The following is an 18,679-nucleotide window of genomic DNA, read 5'->3' as shown; positions in this document are numbered from 1 at the left end:
TGGCACAGGCAATAAACAGAGAAATATCTGAGACATTTAAGAATGGAACAGCAGTTATCATGGGAATCATGCACATAGATTGGGTGAATCAAGTTGGTTGAGGCAATCTTGAGGAAGACTTATTAGAATACAGCTATGATGGCTTTCATGAACACATAAGGAAACGTGCTTTCTTAGATCTGGTACCATGCAATGAGACAGGTAAAATTAGTGATCTTGTAGGTAGGGATCCTCTTGGAAAGAGTGATCACAGTATGATTGAGTTTCTCATAAAAATAGAGGGTGTAATAGTTTGATCATAAAACCAGTGTGTTATGCCTAAACAATGGAGACTACAATGGGACGAGAAATGATTTAGCTAGTGTAGACTGGGAACATAGGCTTTATGCTGGGACGGATGAGTAAAATTGGAAGACTCTCAAAGAGATTTTTCACAGTGCTCAACAAAAGTACATTCCAGTTAAAAAGCAAGGACAGTAAAGGTGGGGAGAGCCAGTCTTGGATAACTAAGGAAATAAAAGAAAGCATCAAACTAAAAGCTCATGCATACAAATTCACCAAGAGTAATGGAGAACTGGAAGATTGGGAAAGCTTTAAAAAGTAACAAATGACCACTAAGTGAGCAATAAAGAAAGGGAAGTTAGATTATGAAGGTAAACTAGCACAAAATATAAAAATGGATAGTAAAAGTTTTTATAATTATATAAAGCGGAAAAGGGTGGCTAAAGTGAATGTAGGTCCCTTGGAGGACAAGAAGGGGGACTTGATATTGGGTAATGAGAAAATGGCAGAAGCTTTGAATGACTATTTTGTGTTGGTCTTTATGGTGGAGGATGCATGTGACATGCCAAAGAAAGATGTTATGGATGTGATGGGGGGTGAGGAACTCGATACAATAGCTATCACTAAAGAGGTAGTGCTGAGAAAACTTGTGGGCCTGAAGATAGATAAGTCCCCTGGTCCTGATAGAATGCATCCCGAAGTACTGAAAGAAATGGTAGAAGTTATTGTAGAGGTTTTGGTGATGTTTTACCAAAACCTTCTGGACTCTGGGCTGGGTCCCAATGGATTGGAAGACAGTGAATGTCACACCACTATTCAAAAAAAAAGGATGTAGGCAAAAGGCAGGTGACTATAGGCCAGTTAGTTTAACATCTGTAGTTGGGAAAATGCTTGAAGCTATCGTTAAAGAAGAAATAGTGAGGCATTTGAAAAGAAATGGATCCATCAGGCAGACACAGCATGGATTCAGCAAAGGCAGGTCCTGTTTGACAAACTTACTGGAGTTCTTTGAAGATATAATGAGCACAGTTGATAGAGGGGAACAGATGGACATTATTTACTTGGATTTTCAGAAGGTGTTCAATAAGGTGCCACGTAAAAGACTTATCCATAAGATAAGGATGCATAGAGTTGAGGATGATGTATTAGCATGGATACTGTATTGGTTAACTAATAGAAAGCAGAAAGTTGGGATTCATGGATGTTACAATTGTTGGCAATCAGTGGTGAGTGGTGTGCCTTAGGGGTCGGTGCTGAAAGCAGAGGAGGCATCCTCAGTAAATATATTTAAGATAAGGTTGGTTAGATTTTTGCAGAGTAGGGGAATTAAGGGTTATGGGGAAAAGGCAGATAGGTGCAGATGAGTCAATGGCCAGATCAGCCATGATCTTGTTGAACAGTAGAGCAGGCTTGACGGGCCAGGTGGTCTACTCCTGCTCCTATTTCTTATGTTCGCTTTTGCTCCTGGATAATGTCCGGATCTAGACTCATGACACTGCACATAGTCTTTCTGCAGCATACGAATTTTGTAATCATCTTATGCCATTTGTTTCTGGCCTCACTGATTACCTTCCCAGTTTGATCCCAGCCAGGTTCTTAGCAATTCCCAATCTACTCAAAACTCTTCCTGTTCTCTATCACCACCCCCCCACCCCACCACCACCATGCATCAATACCTTCTGTCCCTTCCCTCTGCCTACTATACCTTCATCTCTCACTATTTCAAATCTGTTACAGGCTGCAGTTCCTCTAACCCCTGTCCGCTACATCCCCTGTTGCAATCAATGGTTCTTTGCATTCGTCAGGCATTAAAGACTGCAAACTTGCTGGATTCAATGTTGCTTCTCTCTCCTGTTCATATTTCCCTAACCACTCTGCTTTGTCCCCACACCAATCCACATAAACCCCCTTACCCCTGCTGGCACTACTTCATTCTTCTATCCTCCTCTGATCTATATTCCATCCTAGCTCCATCTCTACTCCAATCCTTCTCACCCTCCCGTCCCTTTCTCCTCTCCATCTACGTTACATTTCAACAGTCCTTGTGTCCTCTTTCGCACTCTCTAAACTTCCTTAGCTTGGCTTACGAGGTTTTCTTTACATCATCTTCTCTGATTTGTCCCTCTCTGATACTGAGTAGTCAGTCCTCAGCATCTACAGTTATTACCCCTCAGCCCTCAGACTCTTGAACCAGAGGGGATAACTTCACTCATCCCATCTCTGAACTGTTCCTACAACCCTATGGACTCACTTTCAAGGATTCTACATCTCATGTTCTCAATATTTATTGAATATTTATTTATCATGTTTATTACTATTTCTTATTTTTATACAGTTTGTCTTTTGCTCATTTGCTGTTTGTCAATCTTGTTGGTTGTGGTCTTTCATAGACTCTGTTTTGTTTCTTTGTATTTACAGTGTACACCTGCCAGAAAATGGTACTTTGATAGTAAATTTATTCTGAACTTTGAATTCAGCAAAAGCTTCACCTTTGCATCTTTGCAGCATTCATCATCAGAGACCCCCACCATCCTCTCATGCTCTCTTCTCTCTGCTGCCACCAGGAAGAAGGTACAGGAACCTCAGGACCCTCACCACCAGGTTCAGAAACAGTTGTTACCCTTCAACCATAGAGGATAACTTCACCAATAACTCCTCTCTTGATTCTTCCTGTGTTTCACAGAGTAGCTTCTTCCATTTTTTTTTTTGTTCCAGCATCTGCAGTCTCTTTCATGCAGACAAATTGCCTTTTGACCAAGATGAAGCTTTTTCCTGTCAGTAACATTGCTGATTTTTTAATAATAGGTCTACAGTGGCTTCTCAGCATGGAATATGCAAAGCCATGCATCCACATCAGTTCACAGCCGTATTGCTTAATTTAGCACGTGCAAACCTAATCACTTCTTTCTCAGAAGCAGTGCTTTCCACATCGACCTCTGCATTAGTTTCAAGCTGCCAAATCAATGTGACTTGAACTGAAAAAGTTTAAGTTATTTAGTTCATCTGCCATTTCTGATCAAAGCATTACAACTCAATTTCTGCCTTACCTACTCTCAAAACTTCCATCTGTTCATATATTTCTTAGACTCTATGCTGACAACACATAGGATCTATCTCCATAAAACAGACAGATTACAGATATATGCTTATTGATTTGACAATTCATGATTAATGTATAACAAATTAATGCTGTGCTTGGCTAAATAAACAATAAGGAACAGAACTCATACAGGGGTTGGGAACTATAACCGTCACTCTGAACAACAACAACAACAGTCTTTCATGAATATCATCAAAATCTCTCACAACAATATTAGCTGTTGAACCAACCTGTGATGTATTTTATTTCAGGGCTTTTTGAATATTGGTCTATGATCTATGATCAATTTTGGTTCTTACCAAAATTTGTAACAATATTGATCAGTGGTATGGTAAATTCAAGAAATGAGGATCTATCATTAAGGGAACCAAAGCATTCGAACCTTAAGAACAGCTAAGATGACCAATGTCTGATGCACTGGCCTTTTTAAACTGTTCATAAGAAATAATCATTTGAATTAAAAAAAATAAAATTACAGTATGATTTAAATATGAAAGTACAGAAGGCCATCTAATCTGTTCCAACTGTCTTTACATTGGTCCCAAAGGCCAAATTTTGTCATGGTCTTGCCATTTTTCTCTCAACTGCTTATTAAAGCCCTCTTGATAGCCAAACCAATTAAGCACCTACCTTACAGGCAGGGATTCTTTGATCCAGTTCCAGAACTACAGTGTGTGGCTGCAGTGGTCAATATGAATGCTGTAACTGCGAGGAATGCAGTAACGAAATATACTTTTATTCAAATTTTGATTAATTACTGTTTGCATGTTTTTTAAAGGGCAACAAAATATTTGAACAAATGCAACCACATAACCTGAAACATTTTATTAACATGACTGTCAAGATATGTACTGTGATATTAGGTAGAAAATCACAAACAAGAGAAAATCTGCAGATGCTGGAATTCCAAGTAACACACACAAAATGCTGAAAGAACTCAGCAGACTAGGCAGAATCTATGGAAAAGAATATAGTCGATGTTTCCACAGTTCGGCCGAAGGGTCTCAGCTCAAAATGTCGACTGTACTTTTTCAATAGATGCTGCCTGGCCTGCATCTCACCTGGTGAGTTTGAGTAAAGGTTTGACCTGTAAATAGAACTAAATAGATGTACGTTTTTTTTGATAGCAAGCACTTTAATTGTCCAATAATAAGAAGGGTCATGCTCAGACTGATGTTTGAGATGTGTCTATTTTAGTGCAAGAAGCATCATGAACAAAGCGGATGAGCTTAGAGCTTGGATCAGTACTTGGAGCTATGATGTTGCGGTCATTACAGAGACTTGGGATGGCTCAGGGACAGGAATAGCTGCTTAGAGGGCCAGGCTTTAGATGTTTTAGAAAGGACAGAGAGGGAGACAAAAGAGATGGGGGCATGGCACTGTTGATCACAGATAGTGTCATGGCTGCAGAGAAGGGGGAAGTCATGGAGAGATTGTCTACTGAGTCTCTGTGGGTGGAAGTTAGGAACAGGAAGGGGTCAATAACTCTACTGGGTGATTTTTTTAAGACCACCCAATAGTAACAGGGACATCGAGGAGCAGAAAGGGAGACAGATTCAGGAAAGATGCAATAATAACAGGGTTGTCATAGTGGGAGATTTTAATTTCCCAAATATTGATTGACATCTCCCTAGCGCAAGAGGTTAAGATGGGGTAGAGTTTGTTATGTGTGTTCAGGGATGTTTCCTGATAAAATACGTAGATTGGCCTACAAGAGGAGAGGCTGTACTTGATCTGGTGATGGGAAATGAACCTGGTCAGGTATCAGATCTCTCAGTGGGAGAGCATTTTGGAGATAGTGATCACAATTCTATTTCCTTTACCATAGAATTGGAGAGGGACGAAAACAGACAAGATAGGAATATGTTTAAATTGAGTAAGGGAAAATATGAAGCTATCAGGCAGGATTTTGAATGCTTAAATTGGGAACAGATGTTCTCAGGGAAATGTACAACAGAAATATAGCAAATGTTCAGGGGATATTCTGCATAGGTACATTCAAATGAGACAGGGAAGTTATGGTAGGGTACTGGATCCATGGTGTACAAAGGCTGTTGAAAATCTAGTCAAGAAGAAAAGATCAAAAAGTTAGGTAATGACAGAGATCTAGAAAACTATAAGGCTAGCAGGAAGGAGCTTAAAAATGAAATTAGGAGAGCCAGAAGGGGCCATGAAAAGGCCTTGGTGACAGGATTAAGGAACACCCCAAGGCATTCCACAAGTATGTGAAGAGCAAGACGATAAGACGTGAGGGAATAGGACCAATCAATTGCAAAAGTGGAAAAGTTTGTATGGAACCAGAGGGGATAGTGGAGGTTCTTAATGAAGACTTTGCTTCAGTATTCACTATGGGAAAGGAATTTGGTGATTATAGAGATGACTTACAGCAGACTGAGCATATAGACATTAAGAAAGAAGATGTGCTGGAGCTTTTGGAAAGCATCAAGTTGGATAAGTCACTGAGACCAGACAAGATGTACCCCAGGCTACTGTGGGAGGTGAGCGAGGAGATTGCTGAGCCTCTGGCGATGATCTTTGCATCATCAATGGGGACGACAGAGGTTCAGGAGGATTGGAAGGTTGCGGATATTGTTCCCTATTTCAAGAAAGATAGCCCAGGAAATTATAGACCAGTGAGTCTTACTTCAGTGGTTGTTAAGTTGATGGAGAAGATCCAGACAGACAGAGATTTATAAACACTTGGAGAGGCATAATATGATTAGGAATAGTCAGCATGGCTTTGTCAAAGGCAGGTTGTGCCTTACAAGCCTGATAGAATTTTTTTAGGATGAGACTAAACACATTGATGAAAGTAGAGCAGTAGATGTAGTGGAGATGGATTTCAGCAAGGCATTTGACAAGGTACCTTATCGAAGCTTATTAAGAAAGTAAGTAGGCATGGGATCCAAGGGGACATTGCTTTGTGGATCTAGAATTAGCTTGCAAACATAATGCAAAGAGTGGCTGTAGATGGGTCATATTCTGCATGGAGGTCGGTGACCAGTGATGTGCCTCAGGGATCTGTTCTGGGACCCTCTACTCTTTGTGATTTTTATAAATGTCCTGGATGAGGAAGTGGAGGGATGGGTTAGTAAATTTGCTGATGATACAAAGGTTGGGGGTGTTGTGGATAGTGTGGGGGGCTGTCAGAGGTTGCAGCAGGACATCGATAGGATGCAGAACTGGGCTGAGAAGTGGTGGATGGAGTTCAACCCAGATAAGTGTGTGAAGTGGTTCATTTTGGTAGGTCAAATATGATGACAGAATATAGTATTAATGGTAAGAATCTTGGCAGTGTGGAGGATCAGAGGGATTTTGGGACCCGTTGGGACTGTAGCAAGGGAGATGAAGCTGAGTACAGGGCTACAGTGGGAAACATTGTCACATGGTGCAAGCAGAATCATCTGCAGCTTAATGTGAAAAAGACTAAGGAGCTGGTGGTGGACCTGAGGAGGGCTAAGGCACCGGTGACCCCTGTTTCCATCCAAGGGGTCAGTGTGGACATAGTGGAGGATTACAAATACCTGGGGATATGAATGGACAATAAACTGGACTGGTCAAAGAACACCGAGGCTGTCTACAAGAAGGGTCAGAGCTGTCTCTATTTCCTGAGGAGACTGAGGTCCTTTAACATCTGCTGGACGATGCTGAGGATGTTCTACGAGGCTGTGGTGGTCAGTGCTATCATGTTTGCTGTTGTGTGCTGGGGCAGCAGGCTGAGGGTAGCAGACACCAACAGAATCAACAAACTCATTCGTAAGGCCAGTGATGTTGTTGGGGTGGAACTGGACTCTCTGACGGTGGTGTCTCAAAAGAGGATGCTGTCCAAGTTGCATGCATCTTGGACAATGACTCCCATCCACTCCATAATGTACTGGTTAGGCACAGGAGTACGTTCAGCCAGAGACTCATTCCACTGAGATGCAACACTGAGTGTCATAGGAAGTCATTCCTACCTGTGACCATCAAACTTTACAACTCCTCCCTCGGAATATCAGATACCCTGAGCTAATAGGCTGGACTTATTTCCACTTGGCATGATTAACTTATTATTATTTAATTATTTATGGTTTTATATTGCTATATTTCTTCACTATTCTAGGTTGGTGCGGCTGTAACGAAACCCAATTTCCCTCGGTATCAATAAAGTATGTCTGTCTGTCTGTCTGTATCCATAGGATGCTCAAAGCTGCTGTGCAGGTTGATCATGTTGTTAAGAAGGCATATAGTGCATTGGCCTTCATCAACCATGGGATTGAGTTCAAGAGCTGCAAAGTAATGGTACAACTATATAGGCCCCTGGTCAGACCCCACTTGGAGTACTGTGCTAAATTCTGGTCACCTCACTACAGGAAGGATATGAAAACAATAGAAAGGGTGCAGAGGAGATTTACAAGAACTTTGTCTGGATTGGGGAGCATACCTTGCGAGAATACCTTGAGTGAACTTAGCCTTTTCTCCTTAGAGCGACGGAGGATGAGAAGTGACCTGATAGAGGTGTATAAGATGATGAGAGGCATTGATTACGTGGATAGTCCAAGGTTATTCCCCAGGGCTGAAATGTCTACACGAGAGGGCATAGTTTTAAGGTGCTTGGAAGTAGGTACAGAGGGGATGTCTGGGGTAAATTTTTAATGCAGATAGTGGTGAATGCATGGAATGGGCTGCGTGGCGACTGTACTGAAGGTGGATACGATGGGTCTTTTAAGAGGCTCCTGGATAGGTACATGGAGTTTAGAGAAATAGAGGGCTATGGGTAACCCTAGGTAATTTCTAAAGTACATGTTCAGCACAGCATTGTGGGCTGAAGGGTCTGTGTTGTGCCATAGGCTTTTTTCTATGCTTCTATGTATTTATACTCATTGTCATCATACATTACAATTTACAGATTAAATTTTTTTAATATTTTTCTGAACTATTGCATCGGTAAAATAAATTGAAACATAATGGAGAATTTGAAGTTAATTGCAAACCATAACATTCAAAATAAGTTACTTATACATAAAACAAATCAATTATAATTCCAAAAGGATTGTTTAAGATACGAATGTCCATTTGGGGGCAAGTTGTGGTTGTCAGAATGAATGTTCTTCCAGTGACACTATGCTTGATTTGTAAGGTTCTAAATACAGGATGGTCTAAATTTACATGAGCTGGTATGTCACACGGGATTAAATTACAGTCATTGGAGTATATAAAATGGCATAAGGCTGTCTTTACTTTTCATCTCTGTTATTTATTTCTTGCCTTTTCAATTTTACCATTTGCCAATGTTAAAGCCCCAATATGTTAGTGGGTGCAAATCATTTCAAACTATTTTTACACAGAGGCATTTTCAAAATTAAATAATATAGTATTCTGATTATATATTGAAAACTAATATTAACTCATATTAACCATATGCTCAACAGTATAGTACACAACTCCCCATTGTTTTGGAAGAATCAAAGAGTATTTGTGTACAAACGATTGAATAAGTCTTCACTTGGGGCTTGTGATTTTTAAGGGGTAGATTGCAAATACTCTGATTCTCCAAACCTTTCTGAGTACCAAAGAAATTCCAAGCAGAATTTAAAGCTGACAGTTGTTAACAAATTAATAGCACAATTAAGAAGGAGGTGATGTGTAGGTGAATTCAAAGTCAAATCATGTATTGAAACAAAAGAGCGAGAAAGGAACACATGTGAGTTAATTTTTAGTGCCAGAAAGGTTGACATGCAGTAATTAACATTTAGCAGATTAATTTAAACATAAGCTGACTTGACATTTTACTCTAGTGAGTTTGTTATGCATTTACCATGGCTTTTTACTACTTTACATATTTCAATGGAGCTCTACATGAGTTATTGGTTTTCAAGAAGTCTTAATATATCTAATTTCTAATTTATACCATTCACTTAATGATTAAGACACCAGAGACCAAAGGAAGTTGATGTTCTGCTGAAATTAGAACAACCATTCGGGATCATAAGATCACAATGCTTTACCATCCCCTGAGCGACTTGCTGGTTTGAAGCCATCTATTCTTGACTGTGATCAGTTTGTGAAATAGCAATATGAAATCAATGTATTAGGATTCATGGAAGTCAGCTTTGTTCGGTCTCTTAGTTTAATGTGAGCACCACTTGCCATGCCAGTGTCCCTAACTGCTCTTGAAAAGGTAATAATAAGTCATCTTTATCAAACACAGCGGGAGTACAATGAGTGAGGTTGAAAAAGAAATGGTGACCTATTTGTAAATCATGATGGTGTGCGAGTTTGGAAGAGATGCCTTAGAAAGTGCTCTCTGCAGCCGTGGTTTTATGGTAGTTGACTGAAAGTTAGGGTTTGTCTAGGCTCTCTATCACATTGTTTTGCTCTGCATGGAAGTCAAGTTCTGCAAATATTTTTGAGAATGCATGAATTCCAAGGAAGTGCAGACTTCTTCTATATACTTCATTTTTGCTTTGGATTTGCTGGCGAGGCAATTAGTGACACTCTCCATGGAAAGCTTAGCTTCTAACTTGGTCTTGTAGCCACATATGTTATATTGGTGGACAAAGATGAACCCAGAATAGAATATGGTGAAATTTGTCTATTTATATAATGTCAAAGGGATTTACTCCTGTTTGGAATTGACATCACCTGTCACTTAGCATTTACCAAACCACACTCAAACAAAGATCAGTCTCTGTCAGGGGGACAGATTGCTTCAGTATCTGAAAAGCTGAAAATGGAACTGAACATCATGATGAAGAGCCAATCATTAATTTTATTAATTCAATAAATAAGATAGTTCAAAAAGTTCAAAGTAAATTTATTATCAAAGTACAGTACAAATATGTCATCATGTTGCAACCCTGAGATTCATTTTCTTGCAGGTATTCACAGAAAGTACATTAAACACAATAGAATAAATGAAAGACCACACCCAACAGTTTTGACAAATAACCAATGTGGAAAAGACAACAAATTGTGCAAATACAAAGAAAGAAAAATAAAGAAATAACAATAATAACTAAATAAACAATTAACAACGAGAACATGAGATGAAGAATCCTTGAAAGTGAGTCAAGAGGTTGTGGAAACAGTTTTGTGATGGTGCGAATGAAGTTATGGCCTCTGGTTCATGAGCCTGAATACTATGGGGTATTAAGTGTTCTCAAACCTGATGGTGTAGGTCTTGAGGCTTCTGTAACTTCTTTCCGATGGCAGCATTGAGAAGAGAGCATGGCCTGGATGGTGGGGGTCTCTGATGAAGGATGCTGCTTTCCTGTGACAGAGCTTCATGCAGATGTTTTCAGTGGTGGGGAGCGCTTCACCATTGTTAGACTGGGCCCTATCCGCTGCTTTTATAAGCTTTTCCATTCAAGGGTATTGGTGTTCCCATACCAGGCTATGTTGCAACCACTTAACATACTCTCTACCACATGACTATAAAAGGTTGTCAGATTTTCAAATGACACACTGAATCTTCACAAACTTCTAAGAAAATAGAGATGCTGACGTGCTTTCTTGATAAGCAAAATAAAGTAAAAAGTTGTAAGCAAAAGCAAGTTTCAAAAGCAGTGAAGGCTAATGTATTTCTTGTTGCATTTTCTTTATTGAATTAATGTACACAAAATACAACCAATGGTGAAAGAATTAGTTTAACCACCAAGTACCAACAGCTTGAAGGTGATAAGGGAATCAGATTTATTCTTCGAAATAACTATTAATTTCAATGGTCAATTGCATCAAAAGTAATAATAACTAAAACGATAAAATATTTTACAAAGGCAAAGTTGTTTCAAATTTCAGTAAGATAGATCAGTAAAAATTGATAAGGAAGGCTTATTAAGCATTGTTAACAAAGGAAATTTGTATCTGTCAAGTATTATTAAACTCCATTTCACATCAGGTATTTAGGCTCAAGATATTAATCACCCATTGACTTGGTAATATACAAAAATGTTTTCATTGATCATCTATGACTCATATTTAACATCGGAATTACACGTCTAACTTTCAAGGCCAGTGCTAACACATATTAATTAACTTGAGTCCTTAGTACGATGCACTACAGAGCTACTACCTCTTTGATTTCCTTGGTTTTGATTCCTCAGTGTCAATGACTGAAATAATATATTAATTGGCATTTGAGGGAGATGTCCAATATTTACTCAGTGGGAAACCCGTTACATCTAAATGGAACACTACACATGAACTTCAATCATCTGTGATCTGCACACTCATTCTTTCAATTCTATAATGAATATTTTTAAAACATCTATAGAAAAACACAAAGTGGACTATCTGCAAGGGTCTCTGGCCAATGTTTAATGCCCTCATAAATGAAAATCTATTTCCATACTTCAAAACGTCATTTATTCCTTCCTTCTCTTTCTTTGCTCATTATCTGTTACATTATCTTACTTTTCATGTTTTTGTGAAGATGGCTCACTTTCTTTTCTCATTTTCCTTTCACTTCTACCCATTCATCATGTGATTTCTTCCCTATCACGTTAATAAGATTTCCTTTTCTTCTGCAACAATATTCTGTCTCCTGTTCTTTATTCTTGAGGCCTTGAATCAACTCGAATAGAATGCAGGTACAATAATAACATTTTAAAGACACTTGGACTAGTACATGGATAAGAAAAGCTTTGAGATTATGGGCCAGATTTGTGCAGACGGGCGTCTTAGTTGGGCTGAGTGATCTGTGCTGACGGGGCTGTTTCCTTATAATGTATTACTCAATGACTTCATGACTTCCAAATGCATAACCCTGCAGTTTGGAACTAATAATGTGACAATTATTGCTACTATGCTTTGGTAATACTGTTTGTTCAGACTGTAAACATAGAATTGTTAGAATCTTGGGACAGATAACCATAAGTTATGATTTTGTATTACCTATATTAAGACATGTTTGTTTTTAATTGAAATAATTAAAAGCACAATGATGTACAAACAGATCAGGCAATTTGAAAAGAATGCTCTAGATGTTTTATCTTATCCTTTAGGGCTTGTCCACTACTCACCACATCATGATGAGAACTGTAAATATAACATTTACCACTGTTTAATCACATCACTAATAGTTGCTTCAATAGTAGATGATTGTTGAATGGAATTCATTGTAACTTTTTGGTAAGCTTTGAGTAAAATACACACAGAACCATTGTTAGCGCTCATGGAGTGATAAAACGTGAGCTCACATTTGAAGTTTGTTTGTAGTGAATGATTTCTCTCAGAAACCCTGTAAGCGGCATTTCCTACAAGGAGACAAATAGGGTGCTCATATACCATGGAGAAAACTTGAACTGAATGTACACCTGATTCTTTATTTAGATGTGAAGTTTTGAAAGCTGGGGGCCAGCTGGAGAATAGATAACAGATAAGACTTAAAGACGGTGGTTGAACTTAAAATGAAGACAGAATGGAGAATACAAACTAACAGGATTAATCTTTAAATCAAGAATTGAACTCACATTTGAGCATCGATATTGGACAGGGGGAAAATGGCAGGATACCAGTACTGGTTTACTATCCAGTGACTCCTGTTGGAAAATCTGCTTCTGAGCAGTGGGTGTGGTCAGAGTTAGCCACATTGTGACGTCCATCTCAATGGGCAAATAGCCTGCCAACATTCAAAGCACAAGCTCATGTGCTTGGCTGTAATATCAGAGGGCTTCCAGCGCCCTCCGAACAATGGTTCAGCATGTGTCACCATCTCTAGGAGGAGAGAAAGAGGAAGGAAGCTAATAATGAATGCAGGCACTTGTCAGAGCCATCCTAGGTTAAAACAAAGGTATACATTAAGGTGACTCTCAAAATTACAAATTGACTTTTAATTGCAGGGGGAAAAGTGGATGAATCTGCTCACACTATAAGTAGGTTATATACATGAATAACCAGCTGGATGACTTAGAGTTTTTATAAATATCATTGGAATTCCCTCCCCTCTCTCCACCCTGCCAAAACAGACCTAAACATGTAACTTTGATGCCTGCAGTCACCATTCAGTGTTTGCACATGCACATCAAAGACAACACAAAAAATACACAAACAAAGTTAAACAAAATTGTACTACCTTACATATACTGTGACACTTCTAATTCAGGCTTAAAACTAACTAATGGTACCATTGTGATTATGTAGGGTACACACTTCAAAAACATGCTCAGTTCAGCTAAATATTTGCATTTTAAAAGAGTATTTGTAAAATACCCCAAATAAAACATGAACTTGAATTGCTTTAATTCTAGCTATGAGGCCTTTGGGTTAGAAATATACTTCTATGGTGCTAAGATATTCCTAAACCATGCATCAATTTGATTACAAAGTACATAGCATCTTCCCTGTGGGATGGAATATGATGAAATTGTGATGAATTTTATAAAATAATTCTACATTTATACGTTACAATTTCCCCAACCCCTGGATCATTTTACTTTTTGTTTTCAGTCCTAAGTATTGATTACTCAGGTTCCGATTACCATTAATAAGAGGCAAGTGAGAGTCTTTCAATATTTTCTTGCAACTGCATGGCATGTGACAATAGAATGATCCATGTAACACCACGTATCAGTAACTGAGAGGTGACAAGAATTAAAGCTGCATTACTTAATAGTTCTATTCAAAAAGACAAAAATACAAGATTTGTTGATACCGCCCTTTTCTAAATTCACTCTTGAAAATTAAAAAAAACTGCCAATTTTTGTAATTATTTTAGATAGTAATCTTCCTGTCAATCCCTCATAATTCCACTGGACCCACTTCTACAACTATCAGAAAAAAATGCGGAAGACTGATCCACGGTCAACCTGCTAGCAGGATGCATGTGAGAGGACTGACAAATTGTGCTTGACAGTGATGCTTCATCGAAAAATTTAATTAAGGAATCTAAGTAGTGGAACCAGCAAAGACTGAATGGAAGTATATGATAATTTCCTGGATGTATTACCATCACAAGTGCGGCAATTTCTACCACTATTAAGTAGCGCAGCTTTAAGTCAGTGCTTAACTGAACTCAGGACTCCGCTTCCCCTCTGCCACTGCAGGCACAACTTCTTCGCCTTTTGCTTCCATTGTTACGACGACTGTTTCTGTGTTGGTGACATGTGGACCCATGCTTGCGAGACCATCTCCATTAACCTCAGGAGGTGCTGCTGCATTAACATCTGCTGCTGCTTCTTTACCTGTCATCTCGCCTTTTGAACTTTCTCCCACATTTTTGACAGCAACCTCTTGCCCTTCTGCTCCACTTCTTTCATTTTTCTTTCTTATATTTATATGGAAAGGTTTTGAATCAACAATGGATTTTTTGATTCTCTCTCCAGAAATCCTTATCTTCTCTCTCTGGTCTGGGGGGACTATAGTTGCACTCAGCCGGTTCATCCGCTTCCCTAAGTTTTGTTTGGTTTTTTGCATATTCTCTCTTGAGAAAACCTTCTTGATATCATCCACTCGTTTCATGCCTGATTTCTTGAGGCGTGCGGCTGCGGTTTCTTCATGGTAAACAAACTCCTCGTCAGAGGACAGGTCTGGTGGTGGTGTGGCTGCTGTTGAAGTGTGCTCTTCAGTTGCAGTTGCACCCCCTTCATTAGGAAGTTTTTTATATGTTGTGGAGGAAGGCAATTCATTTTCTTCCTGTGAAAGTACAAAACAGGTTTTATTCCAGATTTCTCCCTCACAATATATTGGATTTCCTTTGTGAAAACTGCAGATCATTTTGTGCTTAGACAGCTAACATTTCTTTTCAATTGTATCCATCCATACAATGACCTCTGACATATCCAAGCAAATTCATTTTATACCAGCTTCTCAGTGAAAACAATAAACCTCTTTTATGGATCCACGATTGCATGGACACACTGTCAGTCTTCTTTAAACTGCCTGTTCATTTGATTCATAAAAGCTATCATCAAGATTTTGATAAGAAATTGGAATTATCATCAAAGGTGCTAACTCTGCATGATTCCAAAAGGCCATTACTACAATGCTTCCACTTTCTCACATGTATTAATGTTTAAAAGGAGAAAGATTTCTTAAAAATATTTGATACTGACATTTTACAGTTTAATTTACTGAAATTACTGAATTACTAAGACAGAATTGCCTTAGTAATAATGTTCTTGAATGTTATATAAAAATGGAACAAAGAGTATGGCACAAGTAAATACAGTAAACCGGAAAAGAAGTTGAAAATGCTCAGCAGTCAGGCTGTATCTATGGGAAAAGAAACAGTCAGAATTGAAGGGTCTTTGACTTGGAACGTTGACAATGTTTCTCTTCCTGCAGATGCGGCCAGACTTGCTGTGGATTTTACAGCATTTTCTGTTTTTGTTTTAGAATTCCAGCATCCGCATTTTTTTTTATTTTCAAGTAAATTGGCACTGAGTATTTTTATATTCCCACATATATGTTTTGTATGTGTATTCAAATGATTCTGCACCGGCCCACACCTTGTCTGGTAAGTACTCAAAATAAACAGATTATAGATGCTCCAACAACATTGATCAGCCTATGGCACAAAATTAGCTGAGCTGTGGTAAGTTCATTATGTATGGTCTGTGCCCAGCAGCAAAAGAGGAAAAAAATCAGAGCTGCCTCATGGTTTTTCCACACGGTGACCTCTGAAGAGGACAAACATGCAAGGCCTGTAGATGAGGTCAGGATTAGACTTGTGTGTCAAGTTCATCATTACATTTGAGGTTGACTAGCCTGCTAATAATAACAGAATACTATGTGAACTAGCACGGCAAATGCTACTTCACAAAAGGCCTTCTTTTGAGAAGAGATAAATTGAATTTGAAGATTAACAGATTTTGAAAAGTTGAGTTACATAAGCGGAATTTCTGCATGACTATTAATCATTCCCTATTCCTGTTTTAAGATGTAATAATACAGGACGTTAACTGTCAGCTGTTACAATAGATAGAGGTCATTGATTCTAATATTAAGTGAAGTACTGGAGTCTTCCATTACTGCAAGTCTCTGGCATCCATTTGAAAAATACAATTATCTCATCAGTAGATATATAAAGATGTTAAAATAACTCCCAGAGCAACTTTCCATTGTCATTAATTAACTTACAATGGTGTGTGAACAAAAGTAGCATTTGACTTTGTGAAGCATCTTCACATTTCCAGGTCCACGTCTATGTATAAACTTTACTAACTATCTTTTCAAAAATAACTCTGTGATGTGAGTCAGAAGGAAGGCCAAATACGGATATGCATATTGTTTTTCATATAGACAGCAAATAGCCACTCTTGCCCAGCCATTAACCTTCAATACAGATGGCACGAGGCCGACTGGTGTATTAATACTACTCACACTGCCAAATGAATTTTCCATCTGTTACTCATTTCTGGTGATTTATTGTTTCAGTAATTTTATTTAAAGGGCAGTATCACACAAAAGCGGAGATATTTTCTTGGGATTGTGCAAATTATGAAACATCTGATAAATTTCCTGACAAAAATTCAGCTGAGCACCCTCAGCAAATACCCTTCTGGATAAACTTCACAGAATGTTAGCTTGGTGGCAGCTGTGACTCGTTCTTCAGGTCATGCTTTCAACACCAAGTATTGAATCTTAAATTCTTCAACCTAGTCCGAGCTAAAGAGACCACTTCAAAAGGATCTTACCTGGAATATGATGACACGGAATTTATTCCTTTTGAGCAGCTCACGGTGATTACCTTCAACCTTTTTGACCTGAGCATTGGTTTTATCTAGTCGTTGTCTCACATCTTTCACATTCGCGTTGATTTTTTGTGTTTTCTCCAGCAACTTTGCTACTGTGTTATCTGTGGTCAAATGAGCCTTATTGAGTTTTGCCACATCGAGTTGTATCTCTTTAACGGTGTTTTCAATTTCCAGTTGCTGTAACTCCATTTTCCGCTGAGTCTCATTAACACTATCAACAATCCCTGCCACTTTCTCTAGGAGATTAAAAATGGTTAATGGGTCAAGTGGAGCGACATCCCCTTCACCTGCGGCGGAGGCGGATAAGTCAAAAGCAAGGTTGCTAGAATCTGAATGCACTCGTTCCTCGGCCATGCTTGTGCTGGTTGAGAGAGCTCTCCCCCTATGCCTAATTTAAAACATGAACGGTGTGTAAGTCTGAGCTAGAGGATCTCCAACCAATGCTGTGTTTCCCCTGTGCTGGCAATGAGACATCAATCAGCCATTCTCATAGATCACCAGAGACTAAAAGGGTAGAGTGACTTCACCTCTCTTTGAAAGACACCCATATATTGTGGCTGTCATGAATCCATCTAGAATTATTTGCATGCTTGGGTGCTCAAAGGCAAATTCTAATCTTGAGTTGGAAAATACCTTTGACTCCCACATTGCTGATCGAACAGCTGTAAAATCTGAAATCTTATCTTCCAGCCCTTTAAACTGCCTCTTTATTTTGGTCTTTACTATATAGAACAAGGCGTCGTTAGGCAGAGTTTTAACAAACATGAATATACACACATCAGAAATCAAAATAGTTGCTTTAGTAATGCACAAGCATGTGTCTATATTGTGCCTAAAAATTTTTATGGATTTTAGGCTGAATTTGTTTTTGGTTCGCAAATCTAGCTGTAAGTAACATCACTATGTCTTTTCAGAGATGGAGAAAATGGAAATGATTTACTAAAGAATTAGTGAAGAATTAACTAAAATCATCATAAAGCAACTCTCAGCCCACTGATATGTTTTCAAAAATCCTCAATTTTTGAACTTTTCCAGAAAACGAATATAATTGATGGCATAAGGGTAGACTGATGGTTTATATAAATAAATACTGAGATAGCTAGCATCCTCTGTGTGTGGGTCTTTAGTATCCATTCTATCCTCTTCTGCTGGCTCACCCAGCTGTGACTCAAATGTGCTGACAATAACTCCACATTTACACCTGTTTAGTTTTGCTACCGTACCACCTGGAAATAGCTTGAATTACAAAAGACACAGGGAAACCAAGTGTGTAATTCATAGAATTTTAAATTAATTCTGGAAAACATAGCATTCTGAGAAATCAAGTTCTTTTTCACCTCAATACAAATCATCTTTACAGGGTGGGGAAGGGAACCATTCTGTAATGAGGTTTCTACTTGGATCAGCAGCTAAAGAAACATAAAATAAAGCTGCTTCTTATTCATTTTTATTACTATCAGTGAAATTAAATAGATATGCTGTTGAAAATGTTATGGAAATTTATTGAGATTCAATTATTTCCAGCTCCTGTATACCCCTCAAGACAGTGACTGATGCCTTAATGTGTTTCCACAGCACAGCCAGCCACTCATTTGTTCACACAAAAGATTAAGTGTCACAT

At 38.6% G+C, this 18,679-nt stretch overlaps 1 protein-coding gene across 1 annotated transcript; it reads right to left on the bottom strand.

Annotated features, from left to right (window-relative positions):
- Positions 1-14,087: 14,087 nt before the first annotated feature.
- LOC132395011 (caveolae-associated protein 4-like) lies at positions 14,088-17,412 on the bottom strand. Its single transcript, XM_059971341.1, has 2 exons — positions 16,999-17,412; positions 14,088-14,995 (listed from the first exon to the last, which is right to left on the bottom strand). The coding sequence occupies exons 1-2, from the start codon at positions 17,410-17,412 to the stop codon at positions 14,366-14,368; spliced, it is 1,044 nt and encodes a 347-aa protein (XP_059827324.1). The 3' UTR covers positions 14,088-14,365.
- Positions 17,413-18,679: the final 1,267 nt, after the last annotated feature.

The sequence above is a fragment of the Hypanus sabinus genome, chromosome 6, assembly GCF_030144855.1.
Source record: "Hypanus sabinus isolate sHypSab1 chromosome 6, sHypSab1.hap1, whole genome shotgun sequence".
NCBI lineage: Eukaryota > Metazoa > Chordata > Chondrichthyes > Myliobatiformes > Dasyatidae > Hypanus > Hypanus sabinus.
Note: the sequence above shows the minus strand (reverse complement) of the source record. Positions and strands in the feature narration are given on the sequence as shown.